Source organism: Sturnira hondurensis, unplaced genomic scaffold (assembly GCF_014824575.4).
Source record: "Sturnira hondurensis isolate 20B ecotype Veracruz unplaced genomic scaffold, ASM1482457v3 Scaffold0013190, whole genome shotgun sequence".
Classification (NCBI taxonomy): domain Eukaryota; kingdom Metazoa; phylum Chordata; class Mammalia; order Chiroptera; family Phyllostomidae; genus Sturnira; species Sturnira hondurensis.
Genome location: NW_028085821.1, coordinates 977829 through 1000400, shown reverse-complemented (window position 1 = coordinate 1000400; position 22572 = coordinate 977829). Strand labels below are relative to the sequence as shown.

Here is a 22572-nt window from a genome sequence, read left to right as displayed (position 1 = left end):
CCTGTGGCTTCTGTCTTGCCAGTGTGTGCCGCTGGAGCTGAGAAAACCAGGGTTCAGTAGTGCAGCCAAGCGCAGCAGCTGCCAAAGCAATCCAAAGCCGTGTCTCCAGGTGGCAGGCGAATAGTGTTATCATGGGTGAGGAGAGCAGAATTATTACGGTCTTGTTCAGTAGAGTCATTATGAGAACTTTTTACTGTGATCAGAGCCTTGACTGCAACTGAATGATAGTCCTCAAGTAAAAATTTCACTGAGTCAATTGTGTTAAAAGTTTGAAAGAAAATTCTTCCACAGTGTTAAGAGCTTTGAATTGGATTATTACAAGTACATATTTCATCTTAATATTTCTGGATGGAGCTGGAGGGCCTTTTTGGACAGTACTTTGTTTTGATACTATTCAAATATTGATACTATTCTTAGGATAGTGCAAGGTCTTTCCTGGTTTTATATTCTAATGCTTATGCTATTAATTGTTGTAAAGACACATTTTTATGGATGCTTAAAGCATCGATCTCAGTCATTGTTACAAATAATTCTTAATGACTTACGTTGCACATCATTTGTATATAATAGATCATCTCAGTTTTTTTTCTAGTACAATTTTCTTTTTCATTACTATCACCACTGTAAGTAACATGAAACATAAACAGACTGGTTTTTCAAATAATGATTATAGTGCCTTAATTTTCTTTAAAATTTTAGTTTGTGATTACTAAAGTTACCAAAGGCACATAAATAAGCTGCAGAAGCATAATCAGCACAAGGATAGAGAATAGTCCTTCACAGATGGTGTAAAAGAATGAGATAAAAATTTTACAGAGACCCTAATGAGAACAGGAAGTGGTGCGATACAAACTCACTCACGTTGCACAGACTGAAGAGTGCGTGGGAGGTGCGGGCGAGACACAAAATTAAACCACTCCGCGCACTCTGAGCATTGCCATCTTGCAGTCGTCAGGGCCTCCTCCTTCTCAGATGTTGAAGCTCTGTTCCCAGGCCAGCAGGAAAGCATTTCATAGTTCAGCGTATTCCCGCCTCGTTGATGAGCTCATTTACAGTTGTGGCTATTAAAAGCTGTAGATGTGCGTGTTGAGAGGACTGTTTATATCCATCTCTATTGAGGTGTTCTGTTCCTCCCACAACTTTTCTGCCACTCATAATGTAACAAAAACCTGAGTATTTTAGTTCTGCTAGAAGAGCTGTGGACGTGTCCTGTTATCTGGCATTGAGGTTTGCCTATTTATCTGTTGACCCTTATTTATTTATTTGTTTATTCCCACACACCAATTTATTCATGCATGCCAATTTGGATTTTTTAAACACCAAAGTGAGTCTGTGTGTGTGTATGTGCGCATGAGAGAGAGAGATAGGTAGATATTAATTGGATACTTACTGGGCACTTACACATACACATATCTCCTGACAATGAGCCTGTGTGCTATTATCATTCCCATTTTCACAGGTGGCAGCGAAGGGAACCAAGGCCCAGACAGGCTAAATAACTTGCTTAAGCTATAAAATGATGGACACAGTGCGGAAACCCTGTAAACATTGACTCCCGAGTGCACACACTTATTTAAAAGTGCTTATTCAAGATGTAGATTTATTTGTGCTGAGGATGGGTGCTTACAACTTATATGTTACCTATGTAATTCATATGGGAATTACATGCAAAAAACATTTTCCACAATTGTTTCTCATGGGTAGTTGTTGCTGCTTTTTCAATACAGTCAACAATAGAAGTGCTTTTACTAACTTTTCAAGATGTCTGTCCTCTTCTGAAAACTTCAGACATCCTTTCTGTCCTTTAGGGTACACAGTGATACCAAACTCTGGGACCAAATTTCTCAGTGGATTTTAGTACAGTACAATTGATAAGGGATATTTTCATGCTGCATCTTCTAAATATTAAGGACAGGTAGCAGGGTCTGAAAATGAATCTCTAGACTTCAGTCTCCAGATAAATTTAAACAATGAGAGCGATAAGCTCTATGGGTCATGATTTGCTCATGGTGTTTGCAGAGAGTCTCGGTTCTGCCAAATGCAGTTGCAGCACTGTGGTGATTGGGAGCCCCTGTGTGGGCTTCAGAAAGGCTGTTGGCCCTTGGAGCTCATATCTTTGGGGAACTATTCTCCAGTCATTCATGCTTCAACTTTAAGATGATTTTAGGACACTATAATAAGACTGGCACAGCACAAGGCCTTAATGCCGTATAGAAATCTGAATCGACTTAATGCGAGCAGTTTAATCCATTTTTAAGTTCTTTAGGGTACAATGCTATTACCAAAGATGGAGCAGAAAAGTCAGGGCTTTAGCAATCAGAAAACCAAAATGTAGTGCCGAGTGCTGCAAAAATATTTGAAAATATGTCTGCAAGATATGAATCAACTTAGGAAAAATACTTTCAATTACTCTTCAATAGTCTTGGGCTTCAAAAGTAGCTCTCCAGATACTCAGCCATGGTGATGGTGAGATGAGGGGATGTAGGAAAGTGCTCAGCACTGCATCTGGCTCATAGTGAGCAGTCACTAAGACCAGCTGCTGTTTGCTTGTGCGCCAGCTGCGACACGGAGGCTCAGAGTGCAGTCTTCACAGCGTACCACCCAGGTTCAAATCCTGGCACCACCCATGATCAGCTAGAGAATCTAAGTAGTGGCTCTCAACCAGGGGCAGTTGTGTCTCTCAGAGGACACTTAGTGATGTCTGGAGACATCTTTGGTTATCATGATTGGGATTGGGATCCTATTGGAGGCGAAGGATGTTGCTAAGTATCATACAGCGTTCAGAACAGCATCCCCATACCAAAGAATTATCTTGTCTTAAATGTGAGTGGTGCTAAGGGTTGAGGGGCCCTGATCTCAAACAATTAACTAGTCATGCCTACTTGGCTAGTAGAAAAAGAAGGTCATTAACAAATTGCCTCGTATAATAAGCACTCAGTAAATTTTGGCTCTTGTTATTCATTCAGCAGATATTGGTAGAAGGCTCACCATGTGTCAGCCCCTGTCCTAGATGCTAGGTTGACAGTAGAAGCAAAGTAGGCCTGGTCACCAGCCTTGAGACTTGCTGGTTCTGACTGCAAGGGTGGCTGCAGGGGTGACCACTGCTCCTTAGGGTGTCACAGTGGCACCTACCATTGTTGGGGCCACTTCATGCTCTATATGTGCCCCCTCCCTTAAAGTACACAATCTTCTTCTTTTTAAAAAATTTCTCTTTTAGAGTTAGGAAGATACACCAGAAGAAGAAAATATAAGCCCCATCACACTTAGCCAAATTTCAGCACCCCAAACCTCTCACAATGATCCATGTGCACACACTGCCAGTGTCTCCAAGCACGTTTTAGAGTGGGGAGCTCCTTTCACCAGTCGCTCTCCAGCTAGAGTCCTCTTCGCCCCAGGACTTTCTCTCTCCTCCCCTCACTGGCTGTGAGTGTCCGCAACTCTCACCATCAGTGCTGGATCCCTGGGATTTGTATCTATATCCTCCTTTCTTATTTTTTCAAAGTTGCCAGGAGCATCTCGGGCTTTTGCTTTTGCTCTTGCTCGTATAGCCTATTGTGTCTCAGGGAAGGAGAGTGTCTACTCCTTCTTCAGGTGATATTTAGGGAGGAGAGATTCTTGAGGTCCTCAGCTGGAAGTGTGTGGTTTCATCTGGAGGTCAAGCTGTAAGGTGGACAGTGTTGGCACTTTTAGGCTTCGATACTGAAGCCCTGTATGCCAACCATTTCCTGTTCTTGAGCCAGTGCTGGCCAGGACAAGGAATACACTGGGATCCCACCCTAATTGTGTTAGGGCACATCTGTGTGGAATTCACTATGCCAATGACAGGGACCTGTTGTTCCTAAGAAAAGCTTTGCACTGCTGCATGCCTCCTGGGCCATAGCTTTTCCTTACACCCCACCCTGCCAGTCCACTTCATCTACCTGGGCTTCTGCTTTGGTTTCACCTTAGCCCTGCAGTTCTCTGAGTAGCACAGTGTCTGATCACAGAAAAAGGATCTGTTCCTAACCACCTATCTAGACTCTTTCCAATTCCCAGCTCACTCTTCCTCTAAATCTTAATCTCCAGCAGTATAAACTGCTGGTATGTCCATGAGTTTCTATGCTTCTGCACACCTCCATGCTTTGTACACACTGCTTCCCCTGCCTGCATTTCCCTTCTAGCACGGAGTCTGAGTTCATCTTTACCTCATTGACTATTAGATTCTGCACTGTTGGTTCCCTTCTCGGCATCCAGTCTGCAACTTATTTGGTTATCCTGTCCTACTATCTCATCTTGGTTCCAGATTTCTCCCTTTCTCACGGAAATACCAGGTATTTCTGCTGAATTCATAAACTAGAATCTATTGGATTTAAATCAGTTGCAGCATACCATAGTAGAATGAAACTTCTGAGGACCTAACATCATGTATAACATTGCTTCTATGTAAAAATACAGGCTAACATCCTGAAAACTGATTCACTAGTGGTGCTTTGAAACAGCTCATTATATCAATCATAGCTTAACATGTGCATATTGCATGTGTATATGCACACCTGTACACACACCTATTGATAACTACTATGTTTATACCTTTTGCATTTATGAATGTACTTTATGAAACAAGAGGGAAAAATGAACAAGAATGTTAAAATAAGAAATGAGAAGAAAAACAAGATTAGAGTATATTTCTATTGAGTGAAAGTATAGAGTATACTTCTATTGAGTGAGGTTGTATGGAAAAGGGGGAGAGGGTTTGCAAATGAGGAAATATGTGAATGAAGAATTGGGTGTTGGTATTTAACTAGGAAATACATTATTGATGTTTGGGCCTAATTTCCTAAATTCAAAATGAAATATATTTTTCACATATCTCTATGTAATTCAGAGCCATATCTAAATGTGATACTAAGGTAGAAAGCCCCATTTTATTTTCCAAAAGCTAGAAAGAAAACACTTTTGTGGAAATGGAATGTGAACCAGAGAGGAAGAAATATGCAAATTGAGAAAAAACATTCAAATCACAAATTCTGGGTTGAAAGAAAGCAGCTTGTTTTAAATTGCCCTCAGATACCGTGGTTTCAATAGAGTTTTAAACGCTAATAATTTTCCTAGCCTGGGCTAATGAGATAGTTAGACCTAGTAATTAGGATGGGCCGTGCCTTCCAGGACCTCTCCATAAGCCTCTGTGCAGGATAAATGTGTTTGCGTGTGAGATTACCAGACGTTGCCCACAGCAGTGCGACGAGTCCTGGGTTATAAACCTTGCCGCGGTGGAGAGTTGCGGGTGGGAGGTGGGAGTGACTTATCCTTACACCGCCAAGGTAGGCATGTTATTTTATCTTCCAAACCTTGAAAAGGAAAATTAATTCAACTCGATTCAATAGATATTATTGAACTCCTTCTCTCATCTTGGGCTATCATTGCTGGTAGTTATTGGGATAGAGGAGAGAAATATTGTGTGCAGTTCTTGCCCTCAAGAAGATTAAAATCAGTCTTTGTGGAGATAAAAGACTGTCACATAAAGCATTTAGACAAGAAGAAGATATGTAAGGCAGCACAAAGTGCTACCCTGAAAAATAATGAAAGTGCATAGTGAGTAATCAGAGCTATGGAATGTCATGAGTTGTCGAGAAGGTGGGATGTGACATGTTAAGTGCTGATTACAGTATAGTTCCAGGATTATTTTAAGGCCCAGTTATCCCTGTGTCACAGAGTGTAAAACATAGCGATGAAATTACCAGTAGACCATTGTATAGACTTTTTGCCTGGGCCATTTTTAAGCCTCTAATCTTACACAGAATAAGAAGAAAAACCCCATTACTTTAAGCGTTCTGGACATTCTTTGTAGATCTCTTTGCAGCCTCCCAGAAACTAATGGCAGAGATCAGAGAAAACAAGTCTAATGCTCGGCTCTGCAAGGTGTTTCTGGTCACTGAATTAGAAATTCTTCTTTCTGACATTCCAGAAATTTATAACTTTTCTAAGAAAATACTCAACCCACACTGTAGTCATCTGAGAGGAATGTTTTGGACCTATCACCTGTGACCCTCTGTTATTGCTTTTTCTAAGAATGTGCTCATCTCAGAATCCTACAAAAGACAACTTCTTTCCATAAATCTAGGTTCCCCATGGAGACTTGTCAGTTCATATTTCAAGGGGAAAGGAGAGAATCTTTGCTCTTAATATATTGCAATATAAAGCACTATATTATAAATTTTTATACATATTATAGTTTAGTTCAGTGGGCTCATCATTCACTCCACCTTTTAAATCATAATATTAAACCAGGTGGCAATGCAAAAGAATATTTGAAGGCAAAATAAATCTGTAACCTTTACTTATTTACTTGAGCAAACAATACACTACTATAGAAGACATAGAAGTAGATGGCAAAGTCACTACTGATGCACAAGACAACTGGCCATGCTATTGTTTCCTATATGGACTGTGCGAAAAAGGAGAATTACAAAATTGGCCCCTGGGCTGGGAAAGCTTATCGCAGAATGAGGGGAGATGAGATGTGACCCACAATATGCACATCAATAGCAGGATGAAAACAAGTGAACGTGCCTGCCTCCTGTCCTGCTTCCGTAGCATTTAGACTTGCTCTAACTAAGCCTCTTATCATATTGTTTCAGTCTTCCTTTCCAGACTTAAACATAACTAACTAATGATATAAAAATTGTTCTTTACCTAGGGAAAATTATATTTGTTGCTTCCAGGGGTCAGTAAATTATTGCCCTGCAGGCCAAACATGGGGCCTATTTTTGTATGAGCCCTTGAGTAAGAAAGATTTTTTTACATTTTAAAATGATTATAAAAATATATAACATCAATGTATGTGTCTGCAAAGCCTAAAATATTAACTCTCTAGCTTTATATGGAAAACTTTGCTGATTTTTGTTTTAAAGAAGGACACCCCTAGGGAACATTTGAATGAGTCATAGGTAACTTTGGAGGTGTAGTGCTCAGGGAATACGCTAAGCTCTTGTAGCAGAGAGACCCAAAATGCAGTGCTCAAGTAAGAAAGGAATTTATTGCTCATCTAGCAATCGAGAAGTAGTAGGTAGTTCCAGGGCTGGCGAGGAGATCTGCCATGAGATTATCCGAGGCTTCACGATGCTCTTGTTCTCACTGAAGAACTTGCCAGAAGTAAACTGGAGCCAATCCTTAGCCCAGAAATGGGCATTGAGGGAGAAATCCAGTGTTGAAATGGGGGAGACACAAGTTTGGTGGGATTAGGTGTAAGGCTCCTGTGAATAGATAAATTAGTAATGAAGATCATTTAGCTCCTAGTAAGGTGAAGTCCAGAGAGAGATTAATTGAGACAATAAGTAAATCTTCTGTGCTTTATCCAGGGGCACTAATTTAGAAGGACTCATAGGGTGGGAAAAACTCCAGGAGGTGGTGAGACGGGGTAAGGAGAGGGTGTGAAGCTGAATGGGAGTTGGGGGTGATATCTAGTAGATGGAGCAGGTCCAGTAGCCCCCCACAGTTCAAAGTCAAGCAGGCATCATTCAATGAATCTAGCATTCTGACACTGTTTAGCAGGATTCACCTATTCTTGAGGTTCAGCAGAGAGACCTGGCAAGATCCTGATGGGGCATCAGAACCTCATCAAAGCAGGTGGGCATGCAGGGCACAGTTTAGAGTTCTATTATGGGTAGCTGAAATCACAGCTCAGCTTTGTAGACCGGGCCAACGTAGCTCAGCTAGGAAACGATTTATTTCAAAGCCTGCACAAATTATGGGCCATTTGTTGAATCTCTGAGATACAAGACTTAATTTTGAGCCCCATTTCTGATTTTCTGGCATCACTGCCTTACTTGGCTCAGAGACCGAGCAGAGGCAGCTGTGGGGCCCACGGAAGCAAGGGCAGGAGCTGACGTCCAGGCCAGTGTCTGAAACTCTGGGTTGAGAAACTGACTTTATGTGCCCTGGGTCCTTTGAAAATAATAATGAAAAAAACAGTATTTCCATAGGGTGATTAATCATGATAATTGATATTTTGGTGTGTTATTATTCTAAAATAATTTAATTAGATAATTAAGGAAGGATAAAAGCAGAAGAAACACTAAAAATTGATGTCTCAGGTCAAATTGGCCTATTAAGGGAGAGAAAAAATTGTGCGTTTCAGCACTTCAGTTCTGCATAAATGATGGGGCACTATGGACTCTCTGGCTATTCAGCAAAGACTCTGCTAGAATCTGTGCAATTTGAGGTTGCAAAATTTATAACCATCACATTTTACAGATGTGAAACTATATATAGATCTCTATACCTTTTTCTTGTCAAGTAATAGGCATAATCAACCATTAAAGATGTATAATAGAAATCTCACCTTAATCCTATTATGTTTTCTTCTCTTTACACAAATGATTTTACTAAAGCTGAGCCAAAAAACACTAGCACGTATGTGGATGAAAAAACAGTTAGCTTTCTGAATGGATATGTTTTTTCTTCTTATAATTCTAGGGGGCTGTATGAATATTTGATCAGACCTCAAAGAAAATAAAGGAATGGCTTATGACTTAGTTTTCACTTATTTCTCTTTTATACTTATAGATCCTCTCTTAATAGCTGAACACTTTATAAAGAGTAATTATATGTGTGTTTAAGATATAGCTAGGTACTAGATATGGGATAAGTTCCAAGAGAGAAAAATGACCTAATTCATGAATGTATACATTCTAATCTTATCAAGGTCAGTGATTTGTTAATCTAAGCAGTAGCTCACACACCAACAACAGGTGTCAGCGTGCAAAGGTGTAGCTGAGCATTTTCATCTACTGTTAAGAGACCCATCAAAACTTAGTTTTTAAAAATGTTTTCAAAGAAATTCAAACATTTCATTTACTCAGGTTTTCAGTAGCTTTAGTTAAAGCAGAAGCATGTTTCGCTGAGTTTGATAGTCAATGATAGTTGAATTTTCCTTATGTATTAGAAACATTGGCTCATGATATTAGCTGAAAAATTGTATGCATCCATTTGGGTTCAATTCTTTGGATTGGCTTAAATAAAGGTCCAGAAATTACTAATTATTTTTATCATTTACTTATTGTTTTTTAAGTTTTTATTTATTTTAATTTTAAGTTAACTTTATTAGGTTAATAAGATTATAGAGCTTTCTTTTTTAAAAAAAATTATTTTTCAAGTACAGTTTTCTGTCTATTACTCCCATCTTATCCCACCCCCGTACTCCCCCCTCCCTCCCATTTCCACCCTTCTCAGTTGTTGTCCATGTATCCTTTATATATGTTCCTCTAAATCCCTCCCCTGTTTCCCCTGAAATTCTCTCCCCTCTTCCCTGTGGTCAACTGTCAGCCTGTTCTCTGTTTCAGAGCTTTTGATGAAATTTTTTTTCGGTTACAGTTGGCACACAATATATTAGTTTCAGGTATATAACAATATCACTGCTTCATAAGTCTGTTACTTATGTTCAAATGATGTTGAGACCACTCTCTATAGATAATGAGGCGTTGTCAACAGAGGAATACAACCAATCTATTAAAGTTGTGGGTAGCACCAACATGATCATCATCATCACCACCATGGATTCATTATCATCTTTCATTTGCTTAATATTTCTGTTGATTTAATCTTAGTCTTGAGCAGAATTGCAGTTGGGAGAAGACACGATAAGAAAGACTATCCTCCTTGGCTTGTTCAGCCTCTTAATTTTGCTGGTAACAAAACCACTGGTAATTTCACTAGTGAGATTCTGAGGGACTGCTTCACACTAGTCCAAAGCATTAATCTCATTTTAAATTCAAGTGCCAGTTTTAATTTTCATCTACAGTGAAGATTATAACAGTGAGCTAAACGAGAATACTCATACTGGTCGATAACTACTGCTCTCTCTGAAGGAATATGTACCTGGGAAGTCAAATTATTATCAAAATGGAATGACCTTATTAAGTTACATCATATCTGTTGTATATAGGATTTTAATACTTTTAATTTTAAGCTTCAAATTATAGAGAGATTTTATTTGTAGCCTCCTACATTCTGACAACATTTTGCTCTACATTAGTAATGAAAGTTCCAACAAATGAATCATAAGTGGTTTTTGTTCAAAGTCAACCATTAATTGCTAAATTCAGGAGTAAACCTGCTTTTGTTTTTGTTTTTTTAAATGGTTGGTTGATGCTTATGTTTCTGATTATATTATATTCATGTATGTAAGTTTTTATGTGGCTTGATATTCAGAACATTAAGTCAATAAACATTTTTATAGATAACACATGAAGATACATATGTTTATAGTGCATTGAACAAATTATAATGAGCTGTAGATTTGAAAAAGATTTTGAGATTGTTTTGGGGTTTAATGAAAACAAGATGTAGAAGGGGAGTTTCAGGTCGGTTTTCCCAGAGTGTGTCCTTGTGGTCTGTTAACCCAGCAGTGGAAAGGACAGACAGATGTCTAAAGTGTCTATGTGGCATCGTTTATGTGGGTTTGCCCCATTAAAAAGTTGTGGATTACTCATACATTTTGCTATTAGTAATCGGCAAAATTTTTGAAGAAAAGTTTTTTGAAACTTGTTTTTTAAAAAGGCTTTTGGTTTTAAAATTTAGCGAAGTTTGCAGTTCAATAGTTTAGAGTGTCTAGCTGAGAGATTACATGATATAATTTTGTATATTTGCAAAGCCTGAATTGATCCAAAGATGAAGAGAAGTGTATTTATTTATTTTCAGCATATATATATGTATATATGTATGTGTGTATATATATGTATATATATATACTGTCTATATATATATATATAGACAGTAAGGAGTGAGGAAGAAAGAGAGGGAGATAAACTCAATGTGTGGTTGCACTAGCACACCCCCTACTGGGGTCCTGGTCTGCAACCCAGGCATGTATCCTGACTGGGAATCGCACCAGTGACCTTTTGGTTCCCAGGCTGGCACTCAGTCCACTTAGCCACACCAGGTAGGGCTTCAGAATATATTTTTATAAAAGTTAACTTAAAATGAGGATTCATTTACTCTTTAGTGTATGCAGCACCATTATGTTGGCAGTGCACTATTGTGTAATAATAGAAAACACAGGGGTCTGAGTTGGGATCCTGGCTCTACCATTTGAATTCAGTGGGTTCATTCCTGTATCCTATCATCTTACTTTTGATTGTTCTTCTGTTGGAGAAAACCATTGAGAGGATGTGACTGCCAGGGATTACCCTTGAGCTGGATCCAGGTAATTTGAGGCTTTTTACCTCCTTCCCTGTCTTTGGGATGTATGCCTCCCCGAGCATTCTCACAGTGGGAGCCGGTTTCAAGGTTGCAACCTTCAGAGAACAAGGTGTTGTTGAGACCAGTTTCACTGAGTGCATGACTGAACTCAGGTGAGGGTTCTATATAAACTTGTAAGATTCTGGTGGGCATGGACAGAGATCTACTTGTCTTTTGGCCGCCAAGACAAGACTCTTATGGATATTCCTCGAATGTTAAACCTGCCACCTACCAATCTGGAGTGGCCTTCCTGTACTGGGGCCAGTTTCAGATTTCACCTGGGCGTCTTCCGAGGCTTCCAACCAAGTTCTTAATAGAGTAATAAGTTCATAGAAACCACCTCTGACTTTGAGTCACAGTGATAATCCCAAGTATCTTGACTTCTCTGTGCCTCTCTTTCCCCATCTGTAATCTCTATTAGTATGGATTTAATAATCCCATTTATTTTGATGCTGTGAGGTTTAGATGAGATTATGTTAAAAAAGACTTTGCAAACTGCAAATGTAGTGTTAATAAAATTTAAATTGTTACTATTACTTTGCCTTGAAAGTTTGTACTCCAAAGACATGGATATCTTGATGGGAGAGTAAGAGCAATGGAGAATAACTATACGAATAGTTCTAATTTGGTATATTATAACCTGAATTTAGAAGACAACAACTTTTCATAGTTAGAGACTGAAAAAATCTGGTGAGTTGAAACATTCTCAGTCAAACATACTGTGCCTGAGATTACACTGAGATTCAATTATTTTATAATTGAATTTGCACATGGTATTTTTATTAGTCTAGTTATGTGTGAGGGATCAATTTAGGTTTCTAACACTGCAGATGGAATGGAAACCTGTCGGTGGGCAGGGACTGATTTAATTTGTGATGGCAGTTGTAGCGATGCAGTTTAAGTGCAACAGAAAAAAGTTCTTAACAATTTCTTGTTACTGAAAGATGGACAAATCCCTTCTTCTTTACTTTTACTACCAATTCACTAGAACTACTGTTAAAGATTCAATCTGACTCTCTCAGCAAACACCTGTATTTGCTCTCCCACGCATAACTGCACTGAGCTACAGCCTGTCACCCAGTTTTAGAGATCCCCATCTCTTTCTCCCTCCCTGTCCCCTTTCTCCTCTTAACTGTGCACGTGGGGAACACGTGCATGTTGTGTAAATCCCTAGACATTGTGTCCACCGCCCACAGGAGCTCAGCACTTCATCCTGGGAGTCCCACGACTCAGGACAGGTATTTCGATTTCACTGCTGCCGAGCTGCTTTAAAGTGCTGCTGGTTGTTTCGCGGTGGGATTTTTAGTGTCTGCACACAATAAAAATGGAAGATGTTGAGACAAACTTTGTTTTAAACTCAAGTAGTTCTCCCATTTAAAAAATCCAATACAGCATGGACACATTGCAGAGTTTTTGTATGGGTCTTCGTAGTGGCATTTAAAAGCTTGTTTTCTCAGCCCGCTTTTCTCGGAAGTGGCAATTTTGTCCGTCTTTGTTAGTCCTTTGAAAAGGAATTCAGTTTACATGTTTTTGCCCATAAGAGAATGATCATTTATAGTTCTCTAGAAACAGAGTGTGGAAGGCGGGATTTTATCTTTTTTTAAAAAATGAGTTTTAAATACAGTATTATTGCATTTTGAAATAAATAGAAATATGAAAAAATATTTACTTATTTAAGTATCAAAATGATGCTGTCTTTTATTCTAACCTGCTAAGCAACCACATCTTTAGGAGAACACATAGAGTTGTCTTTAATATGTAGTATATATATTTGCATAAATGGTTTACAAAATAAATGGCAATGTAGTTGTTGAACATGAAAGCAACTTAAACCCAATTAATTTATAATTAATCTCTATTCATATTCACTACAGTTTAAATTAGGTTACATCATTTATAAAACAAATATGAATATATGCTTTAATTACAAAACTTATATTTAGAATATAAATTAATTTAAACAATATATGTATTAAGAATAAAATATTCTAAAGGGATGAAAAATGAGGAAGGTAATTTTTAGCTTTATTTCTATTGTGGACACTATTACAGATGTCCCCGGTTTCCTCCCTTTTTCCCGCCCTAACCCAGCCTTCCCCCTGCCCTTCCCTGTAGCCATCAGCACACTCTTGTGCATAACCAACTGATAGAAACAGATGTCGGGATTTTATCTTAAGAATAACTCGATTGCCAAAATATTTTACTTCAATATTCAAGTGTGGAAATTGACATTTTGTGGCCGAGTTTGGAATACTTAGAATGAAAGTAAGCTCAGAAAATTGTCACAAGGGTATCATGGCTCTTGGTAGTTTTAGTGGGTTCCGCAGTCTCGTTGCTTGTAAGAATAATAATAAATATCATAATCCTAATAGCCAACACATGGTGTTTACTTCATGCCACGTGCAGCTAATAATCTCTGTAGCTGGCTTTAGAACCTCATTCTTCTGGGTACAGCGTTTGTTCTGATAACCTCCACACTTTATATTTCTATGTTTATTTTTAACAGGAGACCTTGTTGAGCAATTGCTTAATACGTACATGAATTAAATGATTAATTCTGAAAACTGAAATGGTAAAAAAAATAAACTTAATTCTCACATAGAGGCTATTTTGACTTGATTTTTCTGGACAGGAGCAGAACTGAGTCTCATAGTAATAGTCACGGGGACTCAGAAGTCTCTCTGAACATTATATAATCTTTGAGATGAAAATAGAAGGTAGAAATGTTAATTTTACAAATTGGAAACAGAAATGCAAATGGGGAAAGTGACCTTTCTTAAAATCACTTCTAAGCTAGTGACTTAAGGAACTAAAAATGTTATCTTACATAATTACTTCTCTTCTAGGTTATTTTCTGGGGTGCTGCTCTGGTATTTGCATTTCCATTGGTGAGTGGCAGTGAAGTGTGGGTAAAGGATGCCGTGCTCAGTAGGCAGTGCAATTTAGTGGAAAGAATACTGGACCAGAAATTGTAACCCCATTACACCTCCAGCATACCGGGTGCCTTTGGGTGAATCACAGGAGTGTTCCTCAGCTCATTTTAGTCATGGAAAAAGCACACAGTAATTGTGGTCCCTGTCAAGTTTCCAGGGCTTTGTGAGAACAAAATGGAATGTGGGTCCAAACTGTTACATACATAGGTCATGACAAAAGTTGCAGATTATTGTTCAATATTTGAGTTGCGAATATGGAGTGGAACCGAGGAAGTTTCTTTTCGGAAACAACAACATTTATTTTTCCCGAGACTTTGAACAAATACCCTGGACCTGACTTTATTGCCCTGCACGGGAGCCCATGTGGTTCAAACACTGCAGACAGGAGTAGGCGATGCTCTATTGGATAGGTACTTCTAGCACAGAAATCATGGGCTGAGAGTGGGAGGGGTCACTTTTCAGTGGTGAGTGAGAGGGTTTTGTTTTTTTAAAACCAAGAAGGCAGATTGATGATGGTGACAGAAACAGCAACAGGTGTCCGTTTCGTGGCTCAGGAGGTTCTGCCTGTCCAGTGCAGCTTCCCTATCCAGCCCCATCCCACAGTGGCCGCTCTTTACTGTTTCCGACGTGGCGTGCCCTTGGACGCCACTCTGCTTTTTCTCCAGCTAGTCCCCTGACCGGCTTTGTCCTCTCTTCTGTAGCTGCTGAGTTCCCAGTCAAATGCCATCTATTTTATGAGATCCTTCCCTTCAGGTGGTGTTGGCCGCTTCGCCCTCTGTGATCCAACAACACTTGTACCTGTGTGTGACAGCATTTTCTTCACTGTACGGGGATGATCTGTGCCTTCTTCTAGTTGATGGGCATCTTGAGGGCTTTTCCAGGTGTGTGTATTCCCAGTGATGGACACAGACCAGAGATTACATCTTCATTCCATGAATTTTTAGAACTAGAATGATGGGGAGTTTGGGATTAATCCTATAATTTGTGCCATCAGCGTGGTGGTTCCCAGTGAGATTTTGGCTGCACGCTCCCAAAGAAAGCCTGGAAGTGTGTCAGGGAACTTTGAGTTGTCCCGGTGGCTAGAGGTTGGGTGCCACTGGCATTCAATGGGCTGGAACCCAGGCGTGACAACCATTCAGCAGCTCACGGGCAGTGTTGCATGGGGAGGGATTGTTCTCTCTAAATGCCAGTGGTTTCCCCAGTGAGGACCAGTTAACTAGTCTGCTTAGTCTAAAGCAGAGAAAATAGGAGAATGATTTCATCACCAGAAAAACCCGTTTCTGGCTCTCGTAAACCCTTTGAACACACCATGAGTAGGAGAGCCTTATGCTCAGTTAGCAGATGGCTTGAATGATGGGTTTTTTTTTCCCGTCCATGAAATCCATTTTTGTCCCTCTCCATTTCCCTCAAACACTCTGTGTCCCAAGGTTGGAGTGCAAGACCATAACGGGTAGACGTGCAGGGTAAAAGTTTCTGCTCCCTCAGGCAAACCTCCCTTGGCAAGGCTTTCTCTGAACCAGGAGGAGGCACAGAGGAAGTAAGTTCTCTGTAATTCTTTCAACAAACATGGTACGAGAATTTGATGGTAATGTTTCATCCCCTGCACAGAAGGCTGAGAGTGACTAATTGCAATGATCTTTTAAAAAATCTATTTAGAGCAGGCCTTCTGGCTAAAGACATCGATGTGGAACTTGGCACATGGATTTAAACCCAGTTTTCTGTGGTGAGGTGTCGGAAAGACAAAATGCTTCCATTGTGGTCTGTTAGGTCCTCTTCTAGAAAGTCCATCTTTTTGCTCTCTGTTGACACTGATGTGGCGGTGGAATCCAGATGTAGGATGTGCATAAGGAGGAAACTTGGGAGTGTACTTCTTCAAGCAGGATTCTTTGATTCTTTGCCTCAAAGGCGACGTTTTGAAGAAATGATTCTGCAATGCAAGTTTGATTATTCATGTGGTTTATTGCCCTGTGATAGGGAACATAAAGTCTTCTTGAAAGAACTTACCAGGAAGGTCTGAAACTTGGTATTTATCAGTTATGATTTGATAATGTTTCTTGAAACATGTTGCATGTAAGGGGTACTTTATAAAACCAAATTCTCATCTATTTAGTGTAAGTTTCTCTTTTTTAGATACTCCCAGAAGTATAAAAGCATCCACTGCTACAGCTGAACAGTTTTTTCAGAAGCTGAGAAATAAACACGAATTTACTATTTTGGTGACCCTGAAACAGGCCCACTTAAATTCCGGGGTTGTTCTCTCCATTCACCACTTGGATCACAGGTAAGTGTCGCTGCTGGAGTTTCCTGTGCTTTAACTCTGTCTAGTTAAATGGGCACATTAAAGAGAAGTAAACAAAAGCAATATCTAAGACTGGCTTAAAGCAGCTAGACTAATTTTACTACATGATGCAAAATCATGAACAGAAGTAATTGAGGTCTGCCTAAAGGCAGAGGGAGCTGTGCTTTTGATGTTGCTGAGAGCACCCAGAAGTCGCCATTGCTAAAACAAATTTATTAATCACTAAATTCTCCATGTGATGTCTTCCTCAATGTTAAAGTCAAACATACTTCTTAATTTGTGAGTAGTTAGAGTCAAAAACCCTGTATTCTATGTCAGGGTTTAGAGTTTAAATAGTTTTAGTATTATAATCCCTGACAGATAACTGTTTTTTGCAACACAGTTCTTAGGCTACAGTGGTTAAAGCTGTATTCTTGGATGTGTGTTGAATCAAAGTGCTGTCTAGTACTTTCCAGTTTCTCGCGTGTATGGAAGCATGGTTAGGAGTCCTGTGAGCGAAGTCTCATTTGGCTTCGTGACCTAAAATAATTCCTTCCTGAAAGAATAACCACAGTTCTGCCAATGAGCGTTCTTTCACGTTTATCATTTTAAACACCTTCACTACCACTGACTGTCTGTGGACACTGAGCAAGTCACGTAACCTCTCTGCACCTCATTTTTCTCGTCTGCAAAATGAGGATAATAATAGGTACTTTATAGGTGGTTGTGAAGATTAAAGAGTTTTTGTGTATAAGGCGCTTTACATGTATGAAAGTGTTAACGATCCTTTTCAGGTGTGGACAGAAGCCTATTGGTTTCTTTCATCAGAGACAAGGCTACTTTGCACTCTGCAAATCTTGCCTAAACATTAAAGGGCAAACCAAAGCAAATACACATGGAGAACGAAACGTAGCAAGATGACATAGAGAGCAAGCGTCCTAATCACACTCCATGTGGCTTGCTCTCAGGGCTTCAAGGCATCACTTAGCTGTTACGGACAGAGCCAGGAGCCAAACCACTTCTTCTGATTCTTGAGTCCAGTGTTTTCACAAGTCCATGTGGTACCTCCTCCCCTCCATGCCCCCAACAGGCCGTGTGTTCTGTGTGGATCGTGTTGTTCTTCTTTCCTGTTGTTGGTACTGAAGTTATCTTTCTTCCCCTAGTCTCAACCTCGCCCATCTCTTTGACTTACCATTTCCTGAACACTTATTTATTTCGTTTCTGCCTGAATGTCTCAATTCTTTCAGATGTAAAAAGCTGCTATGTTGTTGTCTGTTGTCTTAGGTTATACTGATGTTGGCTCAATATACACAGCAATGGCTGAAGGGCCTACCAGCTTTTTGCAGTGTGTTCACACAAAGTTTTTGGTTTGGTAGTTTTCTGGCTATTGCATTTTCAAAGGGAAAAATAAAGAACAAAGAAATAATTCTAAGAAATTGGTTCACTTACACATTTGTATAGGAGATATAGATGAAGAGAAATATAAAAACTGTAAAGGCTTGTTGAAAAGCAATGTATATTTATAAGTAAAAATGAATGAAAAAATTATCCTAAACTCCAAAAGGACTCTGTTCTTTTCCATGTTTTACAAAAGCATTGTTTCTTCGGGATAAATAAAATCCTTTTGTTATCCCTTCGTGTAGATTGGGTACTGTCACCTGGATTGTGTCCTGTAGTTTATAATATTTCTCCTGTATTTAAAACAGTCTTGGGCTTTAGATATATAAGTTGGTTCCCTTGGGGTTGTTATTAAAATTTTTCCTGAAAGCCAAATATTATTTATGCTTCCAACTTTGAATGCTTTGCAAATAGTTTACATGGAAATAATTTGTGGCAATGACTTTGCAGGTAAGTATAAAACTATCTTATAGTTTGCCATCACCTGCTATATTAATAAACGAGGTGAGATCAGTGAGATTTTTTTCACTTTCTTAGTATTAATTATTATATAATCCAGATGAGTAAGAGTGTATTTATATATGAGGCTGATAAAATGTGCCTTCATATTTTTGAGTGTTTGTCATATATTAAGCCATTTCTCTTTCTTGACAGTACTGAGTAAAAATTAAATGTGTTGACAATATTTGCTTAGCTTAATGGTTCTGAACTAAAACAATGACTGCTTATTAGGGATAAAATTAACAGACTGACATAACAATTACTACACTCTTTACCTTTTAATAAATAACATAATTAGATTTATGAGTTAAATAAGTAACACAAATAATTGAATTTATGAGTTAAAATTTCAGACCCCATGTTCTACGTAATTAAAAAACTTTGCTTATATTTTATTCTCTTAAAATATGCTTTTATGTCATTATTTATCTCTAAAGTATTATAGCTCTAATGTGTATTTCAGTGCCTATCTTATTATTAGGAAAGTTGCAATATATAGTCTAATGTGATTATGCATAAATATATCTTCACCAAGGAGACATAGTGAGTTGCTTGTTAAAGAAACCAAATTGAAGTTTAGACTCAGCAAACAAATACGATTTCTCATACGTCTTATATATACCAAATTTGCATATAAAATGAATGATAAATTTCAACATCTTTTTTCTACCTAATAAGAAAAAGAAATGGACATCTTACTTAGATCTAGGAGCTCCTGTCTAGTGTCGTATCCAACAGCTGAAGCTGGTGGTCTCTGCCACTTGCCCAACAGCCCATTCCTTTCCCATGGAATGCCGGTGTACCGTGCTAAATGCTGAACACCAAATGGAGTACCAGGTTTCCTTCAATGCTGAGGTCGATTTTTTTCTCCTGTATTCTGGTCCGCTGGTCTGTCTGTGATTTTCGCAGCAGTACCACACTACTCCAATTACTGTAGTTTCATGATTTGCTATCCACAGTTAAGGCCTCTGCTGTTCCTGTTCACAATTTTTTGCTCTGTTTGAAACTTCATTCTTTGGTATATACTTTGGTATCAACTTGGTGAGTTCTATGGAAAAAATCTCATTGGGATTTGTATTGGAAATATATGACATTTATAAGTTGATATATGTTGAATGGACATTTTAATGATATTCAGGCTTTTTATGATGTGGCTTTTCTTTCCACTTTCTTTCATTTTTTCTCCTGTATAATTATCTCCACAAGGGACATACACATATTTTGTTAGATTTATTCCTAGGAGTGTTATTGGTTGTGCTATTAATCAGGTAGGATCCTTAGTTTTCCTTTATGTTTTCTAATTTGTAAAGAACTTTTAAATTATTATATTACCAGAAAAGTGAATTCTGTCTTGTATCAAAGGAACATCTTCCATGGTATTTAAATTGCTTTTTCTTTTGTCTTTTGGGGAAAGTTGGACTCTTTGGAGGGAAATTTTAACGTGCCATCAAAGTTCATTCAGTTCTCTGCTCTTCATCTGCCATATGTTGGTACACACTGACATTTCAGCGATCTTTTCCACAATGAATGTTGAGGGATTACTGTAATATATTTAATTCTTTGGTATTAAAGCTCTTCTACTTTTAGTCATTTGATATCAACGTAAAGCTTCCCAAATGCTCTCTAGGCCTTTGATCAATCATTTAAAATCATTTACAAAAGACTCATTTAAAAGTTATAATTATCTATCTACAGTTTATTATCAAGGGACAGGAAGTAGAATTCACCTTATTTGTAACTTTAATTGTTATTTCCTTTAGTTATGGTAAAGAATGTACCTTTTTAAAAGAGCCATGCAAAAATATTATTTTGGTGTCCTTATGACAATGGAGTTTATGTTATCTCAATTACTTAAGAAATCTTTTTTAAAAAATTTTATTTATTTATTTTTAGAGAGAGGGGAAGGTAAGGAGAAAGAGTGGGAGAGAAACATCAATGTGTAGTTGCCTCTCACATGGCCCCTACTGGGGACCTGGCTTGCAACCCAGGCATGTGCCCTGACTGGGAATTGAACCAATGACACTTTGCTTCACAGGCCCGTGCTCAATCCACTGAGCGACACCAGCCAGGGCTCAGTTACTTAAGAAATCTTATTTCCCTTGTGATTGTGTACATTTGAATTCCATTGATTTTGGGGAGGAGTCATATACTTTTGTGGCTGAAACCAGGTATTGGTATACTTTATAACAGCTGGACAAAAGTCATTCCTATTTGGCCTCTTGTTTTCAGTGATTTTATCCGCTGAGTATTTTGAAAGGAGATGATTGGCACTCTGCCATCTTTCCTTTGTATTTTCACCTTCAGTTGTTTAAAATTCTAGGTGTAGTAAAATTATGTTTGATTATTCTTGAGGATGCTGAATGCACCACAGACTACATGAATTACTGAATATTTCAGCTTAAATTTATTTAATTTAGCCAGTAAAAATGCCCTGAACAGCACCAAGGGAAGTAAGATATTTATTTTGAGTGAACTACAAGGAAAAAGTTTGATTTTGCAAATGACTTAAATTTAAACTACACACTTGGAGGTAGTAAGCATTATATTTAAATACTTTTTCCTAATATGACATGTGAAAAATTGCTTTCACTTCTAGAATTTATTGTTCTTTAAATATCAGTGGATTTACACATTTTTATATATTTGCTAGTAAGTCGTTGGCGTCTCTTGTTCAATGAGTGATTTTAAAATATCTTTTCCTTTTTATTTTTTTCAATTATTTTTTCAGGGTTGACATTTTATTTTATTTTATTTTTAAAATTATTCTATTGTTGTTTAATTACAGTTGTCTGCATTTTGCCCCCACTACTCCCTCCCCCCACCCTAGCCAAACCCACCTCCCTCCCTTGCTTCCACCCTCCCCCTTGGTTTTGTCCATGTGTTCTTTATAGTGGTTCCTGAAAACTCTTCCCCCCATTATCCCCTCCCACCTCCCCTCTGGCCATTGTTAGATTGTTCTTAAGTTCAGTGTCTCTGGTTATATTTGGTTTGCGTTTTTCTTTTGTTGATTATGTTTCACTTATAGGTGAGATTATATGGTATCTGTCCCTCACCACCTGGCATCTTTCACTTAGCATAATGTTCTCCAGTTCTATCCATGCTATCACAAAGGGTAGGAGATCCTTCCTTCTGTCTGCTGTGTAGTACTCTGCTGTGTAAATGTACTATAGTTTTTGGATCCACTGATTTACTGTTGGTCATTTAGGTTGCTTCCAGCACTTGGCTATTGTAAATTGTGTTGCTGTGAACATAAGGGTGCATAGGTTCTTTTGGATTGGTGTTTCAAGGCTCTTATGGTGCAATCCCAGCAGTGGAATTGCTGGGTCAAAAGGCAGCAATTTTGAGAAAGAAGAACAAAGTAGGAGGGATCAAAATACCTGATGTCAAACTGTATTACAAGACCACTGTAATCAAAACAGCCTGGTACTTGCATGAGAACAGACATACAGAAAAATGGAACAGAACAGAGAGCCCATAAATAAACCCAGGGCTCTATGGTCAATTAATATTTGACACAGGAGGAAGAAGCATAGAATGGAGTAAAATAGCCTCTCTTTTCTTTTTTTATATGGTGTTCTTTCTTATTTGTAAGAATTCTTTATGTGTTAAGAATATCAACTTATACAGAATAGTCATGGGGATGAAAAGTATGTATAGCATAGGAAATACAGTCAATAATATTGTAAGAACTGTGTATGGGTTACATGGGTACTAGATTTATCAGGGTGATTACTTAATAAGTTATATAATTTCTAATACTGTGTTGTATGCCTGAAACTAATATAATAGTGTATATTAGCTGCAGTAGAAAAATTATAAAAAAGGATGTCAACTCACTGTTAGTCATATACACAAGAGTTTTTCCAGATTAATGTTTGCTTTTACTTAAAAATTTTTGAAATAGTTTCACTTTACACAAATATTATAAGAACAGTACAAAGAACTTCCACATCTCCTCTTACCATATTCCTAATTGGTAATATTTTTAGCTCATTTCCTCTATCTCTGATTCTGATATGCCTTTTATTGACAATAATTTGCTCCATTACCTTTAAATACTCAAAACAAAGATACTCTCCTCTATAGCCAACATGCAACCTTCCAGTCAAGAAATCAACATTGATATGACAATATCATCCAGTCTTCAGACACTTTTCAAATTGCACCATCTAAATAAACAATGCCTCTTTTTCCTTCTCATTTCAGGATGGCATCTAAGAACACGTTGCGTGTTTTTGTCATATC

The 22572-nt window shown here is 38.2% G+C and overlaps 1 protein-coding gene across 2 annotated transcripts in view; it reads left to right on the top strand.

The window, feature by feature from the left end:
* The window catches only part of NELL2 (neural EGFL like 2), a 289076-nt gene that overhangs the window by 19719 nt on the left and 246785 nt on the right, over nt 1-22572 (top strand). For both annotated transcript variants that reach the window (XM_037061082.1, XM_037061081.1), the window contains exon 4: nt 16281-16431. In XM_037061082.1, coding sequence (XP_036916977.1) covers nt 16281-16431 — 151 coding nt within the window. The remainder of the gene's footprint in view (nt 1-16280; nt 16432-22572) is intronic.